The 15,940-nt window shown below is 38.9% G+C and overlaps 1 protein-coding gene and 1 pseudogene across 1 annotated transcript; both read right to left on the reverse strand.

The window, feature by feature from the left end:
* Positions 1-297: 297 nt before the first annotated feature.
* LOC130459111 (uncharacterized) lies at positions 298-1,695 on the reverse strand. Its single transcript, XM_056841539.1, has one exon. The coding sequence runs from the start codon at positions 1,693-1,695 to the stop codon at positions 298-300; it is 1,398 nt and encodes a 465-aa protein (XP_056697517.1).
* Positions 1,696-8,911: 7,216 nt separating this feature from the next.
* Positions 8,912-15,587, reverse strand: LOC110793401 (FRIGIDA-like protein 5; annotated as a pseudogene).
* Positions 15,588-15,940: the final 353 nt, after the last annotated feature.

Below are 15,940 nucleotides of genomic sequence, written 5' to 3' on the forward strand. Positions count from 1 at the left end.
CTTTCATCTCTAAAACCTTACTTTGCTTACTCAATCGCTTCTCCTTAACTTCCATTGATTGGCATTTCTTATTAACATCCTTCTCACTAATCTCGAGCCACCTCATACGCAAATCCATCTCCTTCTCTTTCAACTCCATATCTTCTTCACTTTCCTGAATTAGCTTCTCTTTAGCCTTTAACATTTCACAATGTTCATCAACATCCTTCCCAAACAACTCTATATCTCCTTCCTGTCCCAGAATTCGCTTCTCTTTCGCCTCTAACACTTCAAAACTCTCATTGATCTCCCTATTTTTCAACTCCAACTCTTCTTCAAGCTTCTTAATTTAATTTGCTTCTCTTTCGTCTGTAAATCTTCACAACGCTCATCAATATCCTTCCTTTTCAACTCAATATCTCTTTCAAGTTCCAGAATTCGCCTCTTTTGTGCCTCTAACACTTCAAAAGACTCATTAATCTCCTTCCTTTTCAACTCCATATTTCTTCTAAGCTCCAGAATTCCCTTCTCTTTTGCCTGCAACACTTCAAAACGCTCATCAATCGCCTTTACTTTAACCTCCATATCTCCTGCACGCTCCAGAAATCGCTTCTCTTTCAATTCCATACCATCTTCTCGCTCCTGAATTTGCCTCCCTTTAGCCTTTAACACATCGCAACGCTCATTTAACTCCATCTCCTTCAACTCCAGTCCCTTCAGTTGCCCCTTCACTTCCTCCTCCTTCAACCCCAACATCTTCTCTTTCGACACCAACATTTCGCTTCCTACTTTTATCTCTTTCTCCTTCAACTCAAGCAAACTGTACACCTCATCCATTTGCTCCTCTTTCGATTCCAACTCTTTCCTACCCTCCTCCAGTTTTCCCTCCTTTTCTTCCAACAGTTGAAACCTCCTATTCATTATATCAACCCTCAAATTCAATTTTTCAGAAAACTCAATCAATTCTTTTTCTCTCACATCTAATGAATTCCCTCTTTCAATGATTACCACCTCCCTCAATTCAAACTCCTCCTTTACTTCCTTCTCTCTAGCACAAAACTCTTCTTCGCGCTCGCCAGAGACCCTCTCTCTCTTCTCCACTTCCTCTTCTTTCGCATCAACTGCCCGCCGCTGCTCCTCCACCGCCCGCCGCTCCTCTTCCACCGCCCTCAGCTGCTCTTCCACCGCCCTCTGCCGCTCTTCCACTTTATTTTCTCTGTCCTCCACCGCCTTCCGCCTCGCCTCAACCCTCTCCTTCGCAACATCCACCTTCCTAACTCGCTCAAACCCCTCCTCAAACCGCTTGTCCCTCAACTCCATCGCCCTACATTGCTCCAAAACCTCTCTCTTCTCCAATTCCAAAGACTCACGCCAGTCCCTCACTTGCCTCTCCCTAAACTCCACACCTTCAATTCTCTCACTCAAACACTTCTCCCCAAACTCCAACTTCTTGTGCTGCAACTCAACCTCTTTATTAAAATGCTGAACTCTATTCTGAACAAGATCAAGTTCTCTCTCCTTCGACTCAATCACCTTGACTCTACTCTCCAGCGAATTGTGAATCATACCCAAAGATTCCTGTAAACTCGCCCATTGCTCGCCGAGTGTGAGGACAGAGAAGGCGCGATTCTGGAAATCTTGAAAAGTTCCACCAAGTTTGTGCATTAACATCCTCGCAACCCTAATAACGTTCGTAGTGTTCTCCGAAATTGACATTGTTAACCAAAATTTAAAAATTAAAACCCTCAAAACTGGGGAAAAAAAATCAAAATTCACAAACAATTAGTAGTGATAATCATAATTTGTTGTTCAGATAAAAGATTATAGTGATAATCTGATGAATTGAAGTAGTAGTGGGTAGTGTCAGTGAGTAGGAAAATCAGGGAGAAATTTGGAGGAGAGAGAAAATCCAGAATTAAATAAAGTGGGAAGAACAGCTTTTTTCTTTTGAATTTTTATTTTAAGGGAGGGGAGAAAAGTTGAGCCTGAGGAAGAAGTAATGAAATCCAATTGGTAGAACAATGCGGTGAATGTGTATCCTGCGTGGAGATGTTATTTTTGTACTCCCTTTTTTATAGGGAAGTTAATTTTTTATACTTTTTATACATTTTTGACAGTAGATACAACAAACAAGCCAAAGAAAACAAGAGTTACTCTTTAAGTTCCTTAATACTCGCACTGTTTTAATTTTTTGCACTATTTATATAATTTATTTTGATTCTATTTTGTTAAGTATATAAAAATAAATATTAGCATATAATATATTGTTGGCTTTATCCTAATATATATTTTCAAAATATTAATATTTTTATAAGTTTTTAAAATTGTATTTAAAGATATTGATGGTCAAAATTGTACATTGACAAGCATAATCAATCAAAACGGAGGGCTAGTATTAAGGGACGGAGGAGTAGATCACGTTAATTTTTATACTTATTTTACGGAGTAGGTGGGGATAGTGGCGCGGTTCCCTACAAGATATGGGGGAGTTCAAAAGGGTGCAGTTTTTTTCTTGGACTTTCTAAATTGGTACAGTAAAAGGCACAGGCCAATTAAGCAGATTACGGGGCCCAATATATTTCCCGAAATGTCTAATCGAAGTGTTTGATAATTTAACTGTAGTAGTACTTCGTAAAACTAAACCGGTCAATCGGGTGGGTTGGACTGAATTTGACTGGATTGGTTAATGGAGTATCGGATTCGGATTCATGTGATATGGAGATACAAAAATTAATACTCTCAGTAGTTAGTAAGACAACTAGATAAGTGACAATCACTGACAACAACACAACTTCACAACTCCGTGACACAAACCAGATAAGAAAAGAGTGGGTTAATATTTGGTTTATGGTGCTTTTAATTAAGTGTGGTAATATCGGTACACGATAAATTTGGTTGAATATGTTGGGTTAGTGTTGAGATTTATATGAAATAACATAATTAATCGTTTAATATAGTTTGTAATAAACGTTTAGAACCATGTCAACTTTTTAGACAGATATGAGTACGATAACATGACATGAGTTGGAGATGAAAAAAGTTGGTTAGTGTTGAAGTTTCCGACCTATTTATCTTTGACACGAACACGACCCAAACTACACATTTGTCAGCTATAATTTGATAGTGGCTGCTCCCAAATTCCCAATTAATGGTGTGTGTTTAGGCGGAAAAATACCCTCCTCGTAACGTGGTAAGGTGGACCATTCAAAGGGTCATATGGCAGCCATCAAAACAACATTGAAAGCAAAGCGGAAATCAAGGGAAGGTTACATTCATTAAATGTAAAGTTGAAATCAAGGGAATGTTACAACCATTGAAGGATATGAGGGTTACATGCTTTAACTCCTTGGTTTAATGACGGTTTTTATGATTCAAATCAATGAGTCGTGTATAAATAGGAGTGGTAGACTCATTTTATGTATTCCATTCACACTTCATAATAATATACTACCCCTCTCCCCCTTTCCGTAAGAGTTTTCCACCTTGGTTCCCATCATCTTTATATTATCTTGCTCATTCGGATTGTTAGCACCCCCTCCCTCCGACGAATTCAACTCTAGGTAGAATTTGTCCAAAAAAATTTGTTGCCCATTGTGGGGCTGATAATCAAGAATAGCCTGATAGTCTCATCCGTTCACTAAAAATAACCTACTTCTCCACCATGCCTGCATTCCCAATCTCATCCAATGATGTTACACGCTGTCTAAAACCATGAAGACGCACATCAGCCTTCTCTAGAGGGAGAATGAAGTTCTACAATCTCAGATCAGATCTGCAACCTCCATCTCCACCAATTCCAGGCACCAGTATTGTCGAGACACTTTTCGGCCTTAACCGTCGTATCGATCTTGATTGGCGTGTCGCCCACAAAACTCCTTTGTTCGAACCATTTGGTGCCCCCAATGTTCATGTCCTTGAGCAGATCCATGAGTACGAACCCCTGGCGAACCCACCTCGTCACTAGAAGATGTGCCGAGACCGTGTCGTCATCAAAAGATGTGCCGAGACTGTGTCGTCATCAAAAGATGTGCCGAGACCGTGTCGTCACCGAAGCACGGGTCCGGGGGAAGCATGTGTATATTGACGGAAGATGTGAAGACAATGTCGTCATCGAAGTACGAGTCAATGTTGGAGCGCGCGTTGATAGAGATGTGTCGAGATTGTGTCGTCATCAAAGTACGGTTCGACATCAGAGTGTGGAGTGACGTCAAACAAGCCAGACATGACGAGTTTGTGAAGTGGTGGCATATCTATGCAGGTCGACTAGATCGTCTTCATGAAGATGTCAATCCTTGAAGAGACAGAAAATGGGTAATAGATTCCCCTACTATCAAATTTAACTAACTGTTTCGCTTGGTTCCATTGAATTTGTGGCAGGTGACAGTCATGACATCATCATCCACCAAGTAAACGACATACCAGAAATGAAGGAGAACATGGAAACACCACTTCAAGTCACGAGATATTGACGCATGGAGATTCTTAACAGACAACGATGCTCCTCGACGGATAATAGAGTTAGCCTCCACTCATATTCATGTTATTTTAACAACTCACCTTAGTGTTGTTGTGAACAGGTTCACCTTTTCAAATTACTAAGCAAACGAGATATGCAAAAGACCATGTTGTTATTGTTTGTCGTCATAGATCCCAAACCAATGATGTCGTCAGAAGGGTTAATGTTGTGACACCCATAAGTCGTCTCCTGATGCCAACTCCATGCCGAGGAAGTGCTGGCTCAACATCAACTAGTGACGTCTCTGCAAAAGAAAGTTTGAGAAGATGATCATGACGATATGGTTAACGAACAACGACATGAAGACGTCAACGACCATGAAAACAACACAACTAGAATGTCAAGGACATAGGGACAATTCATTATGGTGATGCAAATACTCGACATCAGATATTGGCATACAACATCATATATGTGGATAACTCCAACTCAAATACTTTCTTGAAATTGCCACAGGGGGACGGGATAGTATACTTTACACGCACCCAGATGTTGGTTCGAGAAATTTTCGACGGCACTGAAGCAATATAGTTTTCAACAGTCGTATTCTGGCTACTCCTTGTTTTCCAAGGGTACGTTGCAGTTAAGTGTGCTTATTTATGTAGATGACATGATTATTACAAGCAATAGTACTTTTGCGTTGGAAAGTTTTAAAGCATATTTGAGTGAATGTTTTAAGATGAAGGATCTGGGGGCTGTTTTTGGGGATGGAGGTGGCTCGTAGTAGTCATGGGTTCTATGTTTGTCAGAGAAAATATGCTTTGGATATAATTTTTGAGACTGGGTTGTTAGGTGCAAAGCGTACGGAGTTTCCGATGGAGCATAATAAAAAAATTAGCATTGGCAACGGGGCAAACTTTGCAGATGGTGAGAAGTATCGGTGCTTGATTGGGCGTTTGATCTATTTGGCAATAACAAGACCAGACTTGGCATATTCTGTTCATATCCTTTCACAGTTCATGCAGTCACCGAAAGAGGAACATTGGGAAGCGACTTTGCTAGTGGTGCGGTACTTGAAAAAGTGCCCCGGACAAGGTATTCTACTTCGTTCTGATAGTGTTTACAATTGGAGGGGTGGTGTGATTCAGATTGGGATAGTCGTCCACGGACTCGTCACTCCTTGACGGGTTGGTTTGTGTTGCTTGTTCTGTCTCCGGTGTCTTGGAAAACCAAGAAACAACTTAATGTCTCGCGTTCGTCGGCATAAGCAGAATATCATTGACATGTGAATTAAAGTGGTTGAAGCAACTACTACGAGATTTGGGAGTGTCGCATAGACAAGGTATGAACGTGTTCTGTGATAGCCAGTCTACATTGCATATTGCACATAATCCAGTTTTTAATGAGCGGACGAAACATATTGAGTTGGATTGTCACTTTATTCGTGACGCAATCAAGGAGGGAATTATTTTTCCGTCGTATGTGTCGACGAAAGTTCAATTGGCAGATATTTTCACCAAAGCGTTGGGGAAGGCGCAATTTGAGTTCTTTCTAAACAAGATAGGCATTCGAGATCTTCATGCTCCACCTTCAGGGGGGATGAAACAATAGTATACGGAGTATACAAAGTGTATGGAGTTTGTTATGTGAATATTGTAATATCTTAGATATATACAGAATTACATAATTAGCCTTCCTAATGTAATATATATACTGTTGAGAATTAATGAGAAGATACGAGATTGAATATTATTTGTCATTTATAGTACAAATGATTGGCCATGTTAACAATTGCAGGTAGATTTTAGCGCTGGAGTAGCGAATACCGGTTAACTGTTAAAGCTGGTAACTATTACGAGTCTTTGGTAAAAGTAGCGTTTGATATTTTAACATAAAATAAAAGCTACTTCGTTTATATATATATATATATATATATATATATATATATATATATATATATATATATATATATATATATATATATATATATATATATATATATATATATATATATATATATATATATATATATATATATATATATATATATATATATATATATATATATATATATATATATATATGTTTAAACTTTATTATAATTTTATCAGATGTTACTCGCTACCTTTAAGTGTTACTGTTTTTAATGTTTGATAAAAGCTACCCAACCGCTACCTGTTCCGCTAACCGCTATCAAAACCGCTAATGTGCTTGTAATTTGCACATATTTAGGAGCCAATTAGGATCTCTTTTGTGTACATATTAGCGTAGTTTAGTTGCATATAGTTGCATTTAGAGCTATTCCTACTCCATTGCTTTCTTTGCTTGTTTTCTACGGAGATCTGCTCTCTCCCTGTTTTCAGGCCAAGAGCACGGAGTATGGATGCCCCGTCAATCCAAAAGAGAGATTGACCACACCAATGGGGTTCGTGTTCAAGCTTTGCGGCATCCTCGTCATCCCATCTCATCACCATCATTGAGTGCTCTCACAAGGGAAGAAGAAGTGCGTATGGGTGTAAATCTTCCACCAAGTCGGACATTTGGACTTAAAGTATATAGCACGTCATTTATACAATGGGAGAAGTGAAGAAGAGAAGAAGGGAAGCTAGGGGCATGATCCATGCACGGATGATCCACCCCTTAAAATGCATTGGAAAGCAGCCCAGCTAGCATGAGCCGTGCACGATTCGACTTTGGTCGTGCAGATTCTGGGGCATGGTCCTGGCTCGGGTCGTATAACACCTGCTACCCAAACCCAGCTCGAGCTCGAGGTCATGCAGAGCTGAAGAGCCCCGTGCAGCGTATGACGACAACCCTACTTTTTGGGCACGTGTTTCCCTCGTATAAATAAAAGGCTACCCTTAAGTTCACAGGTGTGAAGTGTGTCTTTAGGTTTATTTTCAGTCATTTAGTTTTCTCTCTTAGTGACACACTCTCACCACCTTTATTGCTTTCTAATGTAGTTTAATTAGCTTAATAGTCTTTAATTTCTGCACATTTTGGGACAAGATCTCCACCATCTATCCAAGTAAGTGTTTTAGTTTTCATGCTTATTCCTTTATAGCTTGTATGTCTTTACATTAGTTTCAATTTCTGAGTTTTTAGTGCATGATTTGTGGTTGAGTTTCTTTACCCAAAGTGGCATGTTCTTGGTGTTCAATCCTCAAGTTCATATCTTAGGTTGAGTTTCTTTACCCAAAATAGAAAGTCATGTTTTCATGTATGGTTTGCTTAGATCTACTAGATTTGATTGCTACCATGTGTGAGTAGTGTACTTAGACATAGGGGTTTGGTGACCCTTAGTAGAATTATGACATGATTTCTATCCCTCTCTCCATTTGTATGTAACTTTGGTGTTTGTTGGGCTATGCTAATTGTTGTGGGATTATGTCCTTGCTTGAGATGGGTGTATGAATTCTAGATGGACTTAGGTTGGTCTTGCTTGTTTGTTGCCTTTTTCCATACCCATGGAAAAGAGCGATTCATGTGCTATAGTTGTTTTCCTAGATAGGCATTAAGCATGAAGCCGTTGACACCAGAAATGCTCCATTTAACATGGAAAACCACTTATTCTTCGTGTCGACCCTATGAGTGTGACTATAGTGGGTGTTGAGCCTCATTTCTATTTAACTAGTTGTCCACGTGACCATCGGGAACCTATGTAAGAAATTGGAAACACGACACTAGACTCTTGAAACCACACCGTGACCATCAGGTGGGAATGATTTGTAGCAGTGTACAATGCTCTTTAGGCTAACTTGTATTTCGCCAAATGTTCATGCTTGAGTAGAGTAGAGATACCTTGACTTGCCATAGCTATACTTATCCCCGAGAGTTCGACCCTTAACTTACCCCTTGTCTAATACTTTGTGTAGTGGCATAGATTGAGTCTAGTGGATTAAATAGTATCACTTGTGTGTGCTCCCATGATTAACGACTAGTGGGTGTGCATGAACCGCTACTTATCAGACACTTGCGACTTTTACAAAACGCCATTCGGCACCTTAAACGCTACCGCCAAACACTCCCGTACGACATCTGTATATATGTACGTGTATTATTCGAATAATCATCCTAATCTCATTTTATGTGAATAATGTGATCACCACCAACAATTAAATTCAATTATGTGCTTACAATTTGGCGGTTTTGATGTTCTTCTTTCTTTTACTTGGAATCATAGATTAGAGTTGTTAATAAACAATGTTTATTTTTCTACAGCTGGATCTTCATTTCAGTACATAAATAACCTTATATTTCATCAAAACCAGTCTATTTACATGTGAGTTAGAGTGTTAGACAACAAATTTAATCTGTTGGTGAAATACACAAGTCAGAGCATCAAATTTACCAGTTATATACAGCACTGGAGTAAAACTTGTCATCTTGTCATGCAGGACATATCTAGTAAAGATTATACCGAACGATAGCTGAGATCTGTATGTTTGAATCTTACTTGATCAAAGCTCGCAGGGATTAGGATGGAATTGCGCAATCAACTTGTCGAGCATGAAGAAGTTGGCTCAAAACAATCTCAACTCCCAGTTTCCAGAAACTTGTATGCCTTGATTTGGTGCTTGACGACCCCCCTGCTCAACCTAATGAACAAAATATGTCAATGAATATAGTACAAGTAAAACAACAACATATGCTGCCTATTGGTTAGTATACAACAACCCATACCTGAACATCGGATCTGAAATCCTAAACAGACAATAAAATGAGATCGAGAATATAGTAGGGCTTACCATAGTGAGAGTGCACGGGGTTGCTTAATGAGTAGAGCTTAGGGGGCCCAAATGGAGGAGGCACAAACGGAGGAGCTACAGACTGACGGTATAAGGAATAAGGATCAACTCCATTATGTGCAGACATTGTTTCCTGTTGCCAACTGGATTGCACCTTGTGCGAAAATGGCACAAAGAGATGAGATGTAAAATGACCATCAGCTCTATAGCTCGGCCCATTATACGTAGACATTGTTTCCTGTTGCCAATTGGGTTGCACCTCATGTGAAAAAGGAGGCACATTTGGAGGAGCTACAAACTGACGGGATATATAATGACGATCAGCCTCATACTTAGACATTGTTTCCTGTTGCCAAGTGGATTGCACCTCATGTGAAATAGGTCGCACAAACGGAGGAGGCACATTTGGAATATCCGGAGGTGCTACTTCTACTTGGTGATCATTCTCTATTCGAGCACGCTTTTCTACCTGTTTTGAAGCGCAAGCGCCTGCACTGCGTTTCTTCACTACTTCCTCCTTTTCCAATTCCATGATGCGTGATAAAAGGGAATCTGTGGGGAATTTTGACTCTAGCTTAAAGTATCTAATGCAGTTAACTACATCTTGGAGACTCTTTAATTCCATGCATTCAGCTTCAATCTGCAATAAAGCCAAAAGCATACACAAACATCATCAACTTCACAGCTCAGAGAACATACCACAAAACACACAAGCAACTACAGTCCAACAGGACACGAAACACCCTTCAGGTAAAGGAGAAATAGAAAATAGGAGTAACTATTTAAGAAAAGGTTCTCAGATTACTAGTACAACATTCAATTCATCAAAGATATCTATGTCCACAACAATTTGATAAAAAACAGAACATGTGAGAGTCTGAAGTTGATTATGTCAACTAACTGAGTCAGATACTAAGGTTCCGACAATGCATGCTTGTTCCAATTAGGCAGGTATAGGAAGTAGCAAGCTGATATCAAGTCTTAAGCATACGAGCCTATATATAACAATGCACTAAGGCACTGATGAGTGTGTTGTTTGCTGTTAACTTCAGACTCACAAGCTCATTTGTTTAGCTTTGCGAATATGCTAAGCAATGCTTTTAACAGAATATGGATTGGCTTCATGTCCCATAAAGAGCTGGGGAAGTCACTTCTTTGTGTACTTTGGATCAGGAAAAGGTATAAAGGAACAAAATGGAGAAAGGGTGTACTAATTGTTGTTGCTGCTGCTACTTGCTACCTGATTTGGCAGGCCAGGAACAAAGAGTTCCATCCCTAGTGTTCAGTATACCATAAAATACATGGTGAAACATAGAACTATTAAGTTGATAGGTAAGAAAACAAATACGAAAGATAGAAAGTAGTGTGATTAACTGTAAAGTGTTAAATTGTATAGATAGTATGTTTTTGGCAGACCTGTTTGTATTCCCCAACCTACTTAGAGGGGTTCCTCCTATAGAGTTTGTTCTAAGTAACTCACCTATGGGGTTGGTTTTTGCTTTTTTGTTAATACAAGTTTACATTTTAACAAAAAAATGAAGAAAATCAAGGCATAACCACAACTTTTGTTACCAAAGTGACAACTTCACTAGCAGCATTACATCTAATCTATATAGTAGTGCTACATTTCTTCATCCATCAATGACAAAATCTGGTTGAAAGTGTCACCTAGAACGCTATGTTTCCATTTAGCATGTAGAATACAATTCACAACATAGTTTTGTTAAACCAGTCCACGTGCGTACTAATTTACTATGTATGAACAAGTATGGAATATTAGCATTTGTGATGCTAAAGGTTGCACGAATGAGACAATCAAATCCTAAAAACCATTTGACATTGTTTTTGTTTTATTTCCTCATTTATTCTTATTCAAATAACAGGGAAATAAATAATATTGCTACAAAAATATGGCATACCTTCGATTCAAAAGTTCCATCCTTTTGTGTCTCATTTACTCTTTTCTTCAGAAATTCCAAGTGATCTTCCAGCAGAGGCACCAATGGAAAACTGGATTCCAGCTTAAAAACACAGATAAACTTTATTGCCAAAAGCCGCTTCTTGCTATCAATAAGAAATTTAACATGACCTGCTTGGAGTGAAAAGAAAAGATAACATATATGACACAGACTACTCGATACTAAATAAACATGCATCTAAAGGAAAGTCAAAAGCAAAAAACAAGCTAGATAATGAAAAAAACACAGAAAGTAAGAAGGTAAGAAGGTTCAATTGATAAAAATCAACACATAGTTTCAATTACCAAAATCATTCTAAAACAACTTTGGTAGTACCATTGACATACAGATTTCTTCTGTCCCCTATCCTTCTCAACATCCCTTTTCCCCATTGTTTCAAAGAGTTTGCCTCACAGCTTCTCGAGTCACATGTCATCTTTATGCTCTTTTTGCTGTACCTTGGGTGTATCTTAATAGGAGGACCTCATATGCTAATTAACAAGTATAATTTCACTCACACACACACACGCACTATGTAAACTATGTTGAATTCCCAGTCAAATAGCAGTAACCTTGATTACTTATTGAGGCAGGGAGCAAAATTGCAAATTTCAAATTGCTATAAGTAAGTCTACGAATGAGATAGATGATTTTACCTGGAATCTTCCTTGAAAGTCCCAACACACGGCATAGATATGAGTTTTCCTCAGTTCGGTAGACGACGTCTTTGTCCTTATAAAAAATAGTAAAAAGTGAAAGAAGCTCATTTGCATTGTACAATCTTGCTAGCTTGAATGCAGCTAACAACTTGAAATACACCATATGATCATTAGGAGAATAATTTTCTTTCACCTTAGGCTTCAAAAAATAAGCATAATCTATTGCTTCATTTTTCAACTCGGGTGTAATTGGTGGTGATAATTCCATCAACAACTCCAACAATATGGAACTAGTTTTAATAGCTTCGAATTGAGGCTTGTATGCGAATTGTTGGTGTACAGTTTTAAAGACGTCAAGAACAAGTTTTCCAGGATCAGTTGCACATCTAAGAGAATTCAATATCTTGTCATGCAAGAAATTTAGCTCTCTCACATTGTCAATTAGATACAATCTCACGCCATCCACGTCCATATTTCTGAACAATGAGTTAATCTCAGCATCATTTTACGATGAGGAAGAATCTGCAACACTTGCTTCTTTGCCAACATCTGAATCAGTTAGCTCCCGACTCACTTGTGTCAAGCTGCTGCTACTGCATACTGAACAATCGCACCATGGACAAAACAAGAGTCAGCAACAACAACGACAACAACAACAACCAAACCTTAGTCCCAAAAGGACAAAATTGAGTAAAAAAAAGGTTAATTATTGAAGAGCCAAAAGTAGAAATGAACACTTCCATATATTATGGTGAACATATCCGCATCTAAAAATGAGATTGATAACTAAATTGACATTTGTTTGATCATCCATGGTACATATTAAAAATATCATTTTACTAATGACAAAGTATCAATCCACAAATCTCAAAATTTTATCCAAATAAACAACTATTTTTACCAGAGACTTGACATTGCCATATGATTGTAATTTGGAATAAGAAAAGAATTAGAGGGGAAAAAAATAGTGTCAATCAAGCATTTATTTAAAGCAACTAAAAGAAGGAAGGAAGATGGAGAGTAATGTTTACCAATTTGCCTCTGTTCATGATTTTGTGATTGACAACGAGAAAGTATGCAATGCTCATCACTTTGGTTCTCCATTAATGCGTCATCAGTTTCATCCTTGAGTAATTCATCTTTTAACTTTAGCCCTTTGCTGCCCAGAACATCAATTCGCTTTTCTGTTGAAACCAAAGGTTTACAATGCTTATTAATTTGCTTCTGTTTTAGTCTCCATTGCTTGAAGACGTTCTATAATTTCCTGCTCCTTCAGTTCCGTCTGTTTGCAACGCTCATTGATTTGCTTCTCTTTCAATTCCAGTTGTTGGCTTAATTCCTTGACTTCTTTCTCTTTCAATTCTAACACCTTACTCTGCTCACTCAATTGCTTCTCTTTCTCTTCCATTGATTTACATTGCTTATTCATTTCTTTCTCACTAATATCAAACCACTTCCTACGTGCATTCATCTGCTTATCTTTCAACTTAATTTCTTCTAATTGCTTGTTGATTTCTTTCTCTTTCTGTTCTGTTTCTTTACAAATCTTATCTGTTTGCTTCTGTTGCAGATCCAGAGCTTCGCGACCCTCATTCACTTGTTTCTCCTTCAATGTCACTGCTTGAAAACGCTCATTAACTTCTTTCTCTTTTAACTCTAACACCTTACTCTGCTCACTCAATTTCTTCTCTTTCTTTTCCACCGACTCACATTGCTTATTGACATCTTTCTCGCTAATCTCAAGCAACCTCCAACGCGAATTCATCTCCTTATCTTTCAACTCCATTTCTTCAAATTGTTTGTTGATTTCTTTAGCTTTCTGTTCTGTTTCTTTGCAAATCTTATCTATTTGCTTCTGTTGCAAATCTAGAGCTTCGCAACCCTCATTCACTTGTTTCTCCTTCAATGCCATTGCTTGAAAACGTTCATTAATTTCTTTCTCTTTTAACTCTATCATTTGATGACGGTCATCAACTTGCTTTCCTTTCAATTCCAACTTAGCATAACTTCCCTTTATGTGCTTCTCCTTTAACTTCAATACTTCAAACCGGTCATCAACTTGCTTTCCTTTGAATTCCAACTTAGCATAACTTTCTTTTATTTGTTTCTCCTTTAACTTCAATACTTCAAAACGGTCATCAATCCCCTTCCCTTTCAACTCCATATCTCGTTCAAGTTCCAGAATTTGCTTCTCTTTAGCCTCTAACTCTTTACACCGCTCATCAATCTCCTTCCTTTTCAACTCCATATCTCCTCTAACTTCCAGAATTTGATGCTCTTTTGCCTCTAACTCTTGACATCGCTCATCAATCTCCTTCCTTTTCAACTCCATATCTCCTCTAACTTCCAGAATTTGATGCTCTTTTGCCTCTAACTCTTGACATCGCTCATCAATCTCCTTCCTTTTCAACTCCATATCTCCTCTAACTTCCAGAATTTGATGCTCTTTTGCCTCTAACTCTTGCAATCGCTCATCAATCTCCTTCCTTTTCAACTCCATATCTCCTCTAACTTCCAGAATTTGATGCTCTTTTGCCTCTAACTCTTGACATCGCTCATCAATCTCCTTCCTTTTCAACTCCATATCTCCTCTAACTTCCCGAATTTGCTGCTCTTTTGCCTCTAATTCTTCACATCGCTCATCAATCTCCTTCCTTTTCGACTCCATATCTCCTTCAAGCTCCAGAATTCGCTTGTCTTTCACCTCTAACACTTGACAACACTTAGTAATCTCCCTCTCCCTCAACTCCATACCTTCTTCACGCTCCTTATTTTGCCTCTCTTTTGCCTCTAACACATCACAACGCTCATTGAAGACCTTCTTCTTCAACTCCAGTCCCTTCAATTGCTCCATAACTTCTTCCTCCTTCAACCCCAACATCTTCTCTTTCGACACCAACATTTGACTTCCCACATTAATCTCCTTCTCCTTCAACTCTAGCAAATTATACACCTCATTCATTTGCTCCTCTTTCAACTCAAACTCTTTCCTATCCTCCTCCAATTTTGCCTCCTTTTCCTCCAACACTTCAAACCTCCTATTCATAATATCCACCTTCAAATCCACCTTTTCAGAAATCTCATTTAATTTTGTCTCCTTCACATCCAATGCATCCCCCCGTTCAATAATCTCCATCTCCCTCAATTCCACTTCTTTTGCCGCCTCCTTTAATCCGTCCTCTCTCACAGAAAACTCCTCTTCGCGCTCTCTAACATCCCTCTGTCTCTCCTCCACTACACTTTGCTGCTCCTCCACCGCCCTCCACCGCTCCTCCACTTCCTTTTCTCTCTCTTCCACCGCCTTCTGCTTCGCCTCGACCCTCTCCTCCGCAACATCCACCTTTCTAACTCGCTCAAACCCCTCCTCAAATCGCTTGTCCCTCAACTCCATGGCCTTACGCTGCTCCAAAACTGCTCTCTTCTCCAAGTCCAAAGACTCACACCAGTCCCTTACTTGCCTCTCGCTCAAGTCCACACCTTGAATCCTCTCACTCAACGAATTCTCCGAGAACTCCAACTTCTTCTGCCGCAACTCAACCTCCATCTGGAAATTCTGAAGTCTATTCCGAATCATGTCAATTTCTCTCTCCTTTGACTCAATTCCCTTGATTCGCTCCTCCAGCGAATCATTAATAGTAGCCATAGAACTCTGTAAAGTTCCCCATTGCTCTCCAAGTGCGAGGATAGAGAAGGCCCGATTCTGGAAATCTTGAAAAGTTCCGCCAAGTTTGTGCATTAACATCCTTGCAACCCTAATATCGTTCGAAGTATTCTCCGAAATTGACATTGTTAACCAAAATTCCAACAAAAATTACAAAATCAAAACCCTAAAACTGCGAAAAATCACAGTAATTTATCCCAAGCATCCAGCAATTAAACAATAACTAATTAGTAATGAATACCATAATTACTTCTTAGTGATGAATTGGAGTGGCCGTGTCTATGAACGAGGTAGGGGAGTAAGGGGTAAGGGAAGAGAGAGCAAATCCAAAATTGAGTTGTTGGTACTGTGTAAAAACACGAGGGAATTGCCGGTTTTATAGTTTTCTGGGGAGGGGAGAACAGTTAGGCTTGGAGGAACAAGTATAGAAATCCTGTTCCTACTTTGGTACGACTGTACGAGTAGTATTCTCATCGGTA

Source organism: Spinacia oleracea, chromosome 4 (assembly GCF_020520425.1).
Source record: "Spinacia oleracea cultivar Varoflay chromosome 4, BTI_SOV_V1, whole genome shotgun sequence".
Lineage (NCBI taxonomy): Eukaryota > Viridiplantae > Streptophyta > Magnoliopsida > Caryophyllales > Amaranthaceae > Spinacia > Spinacia oleracea.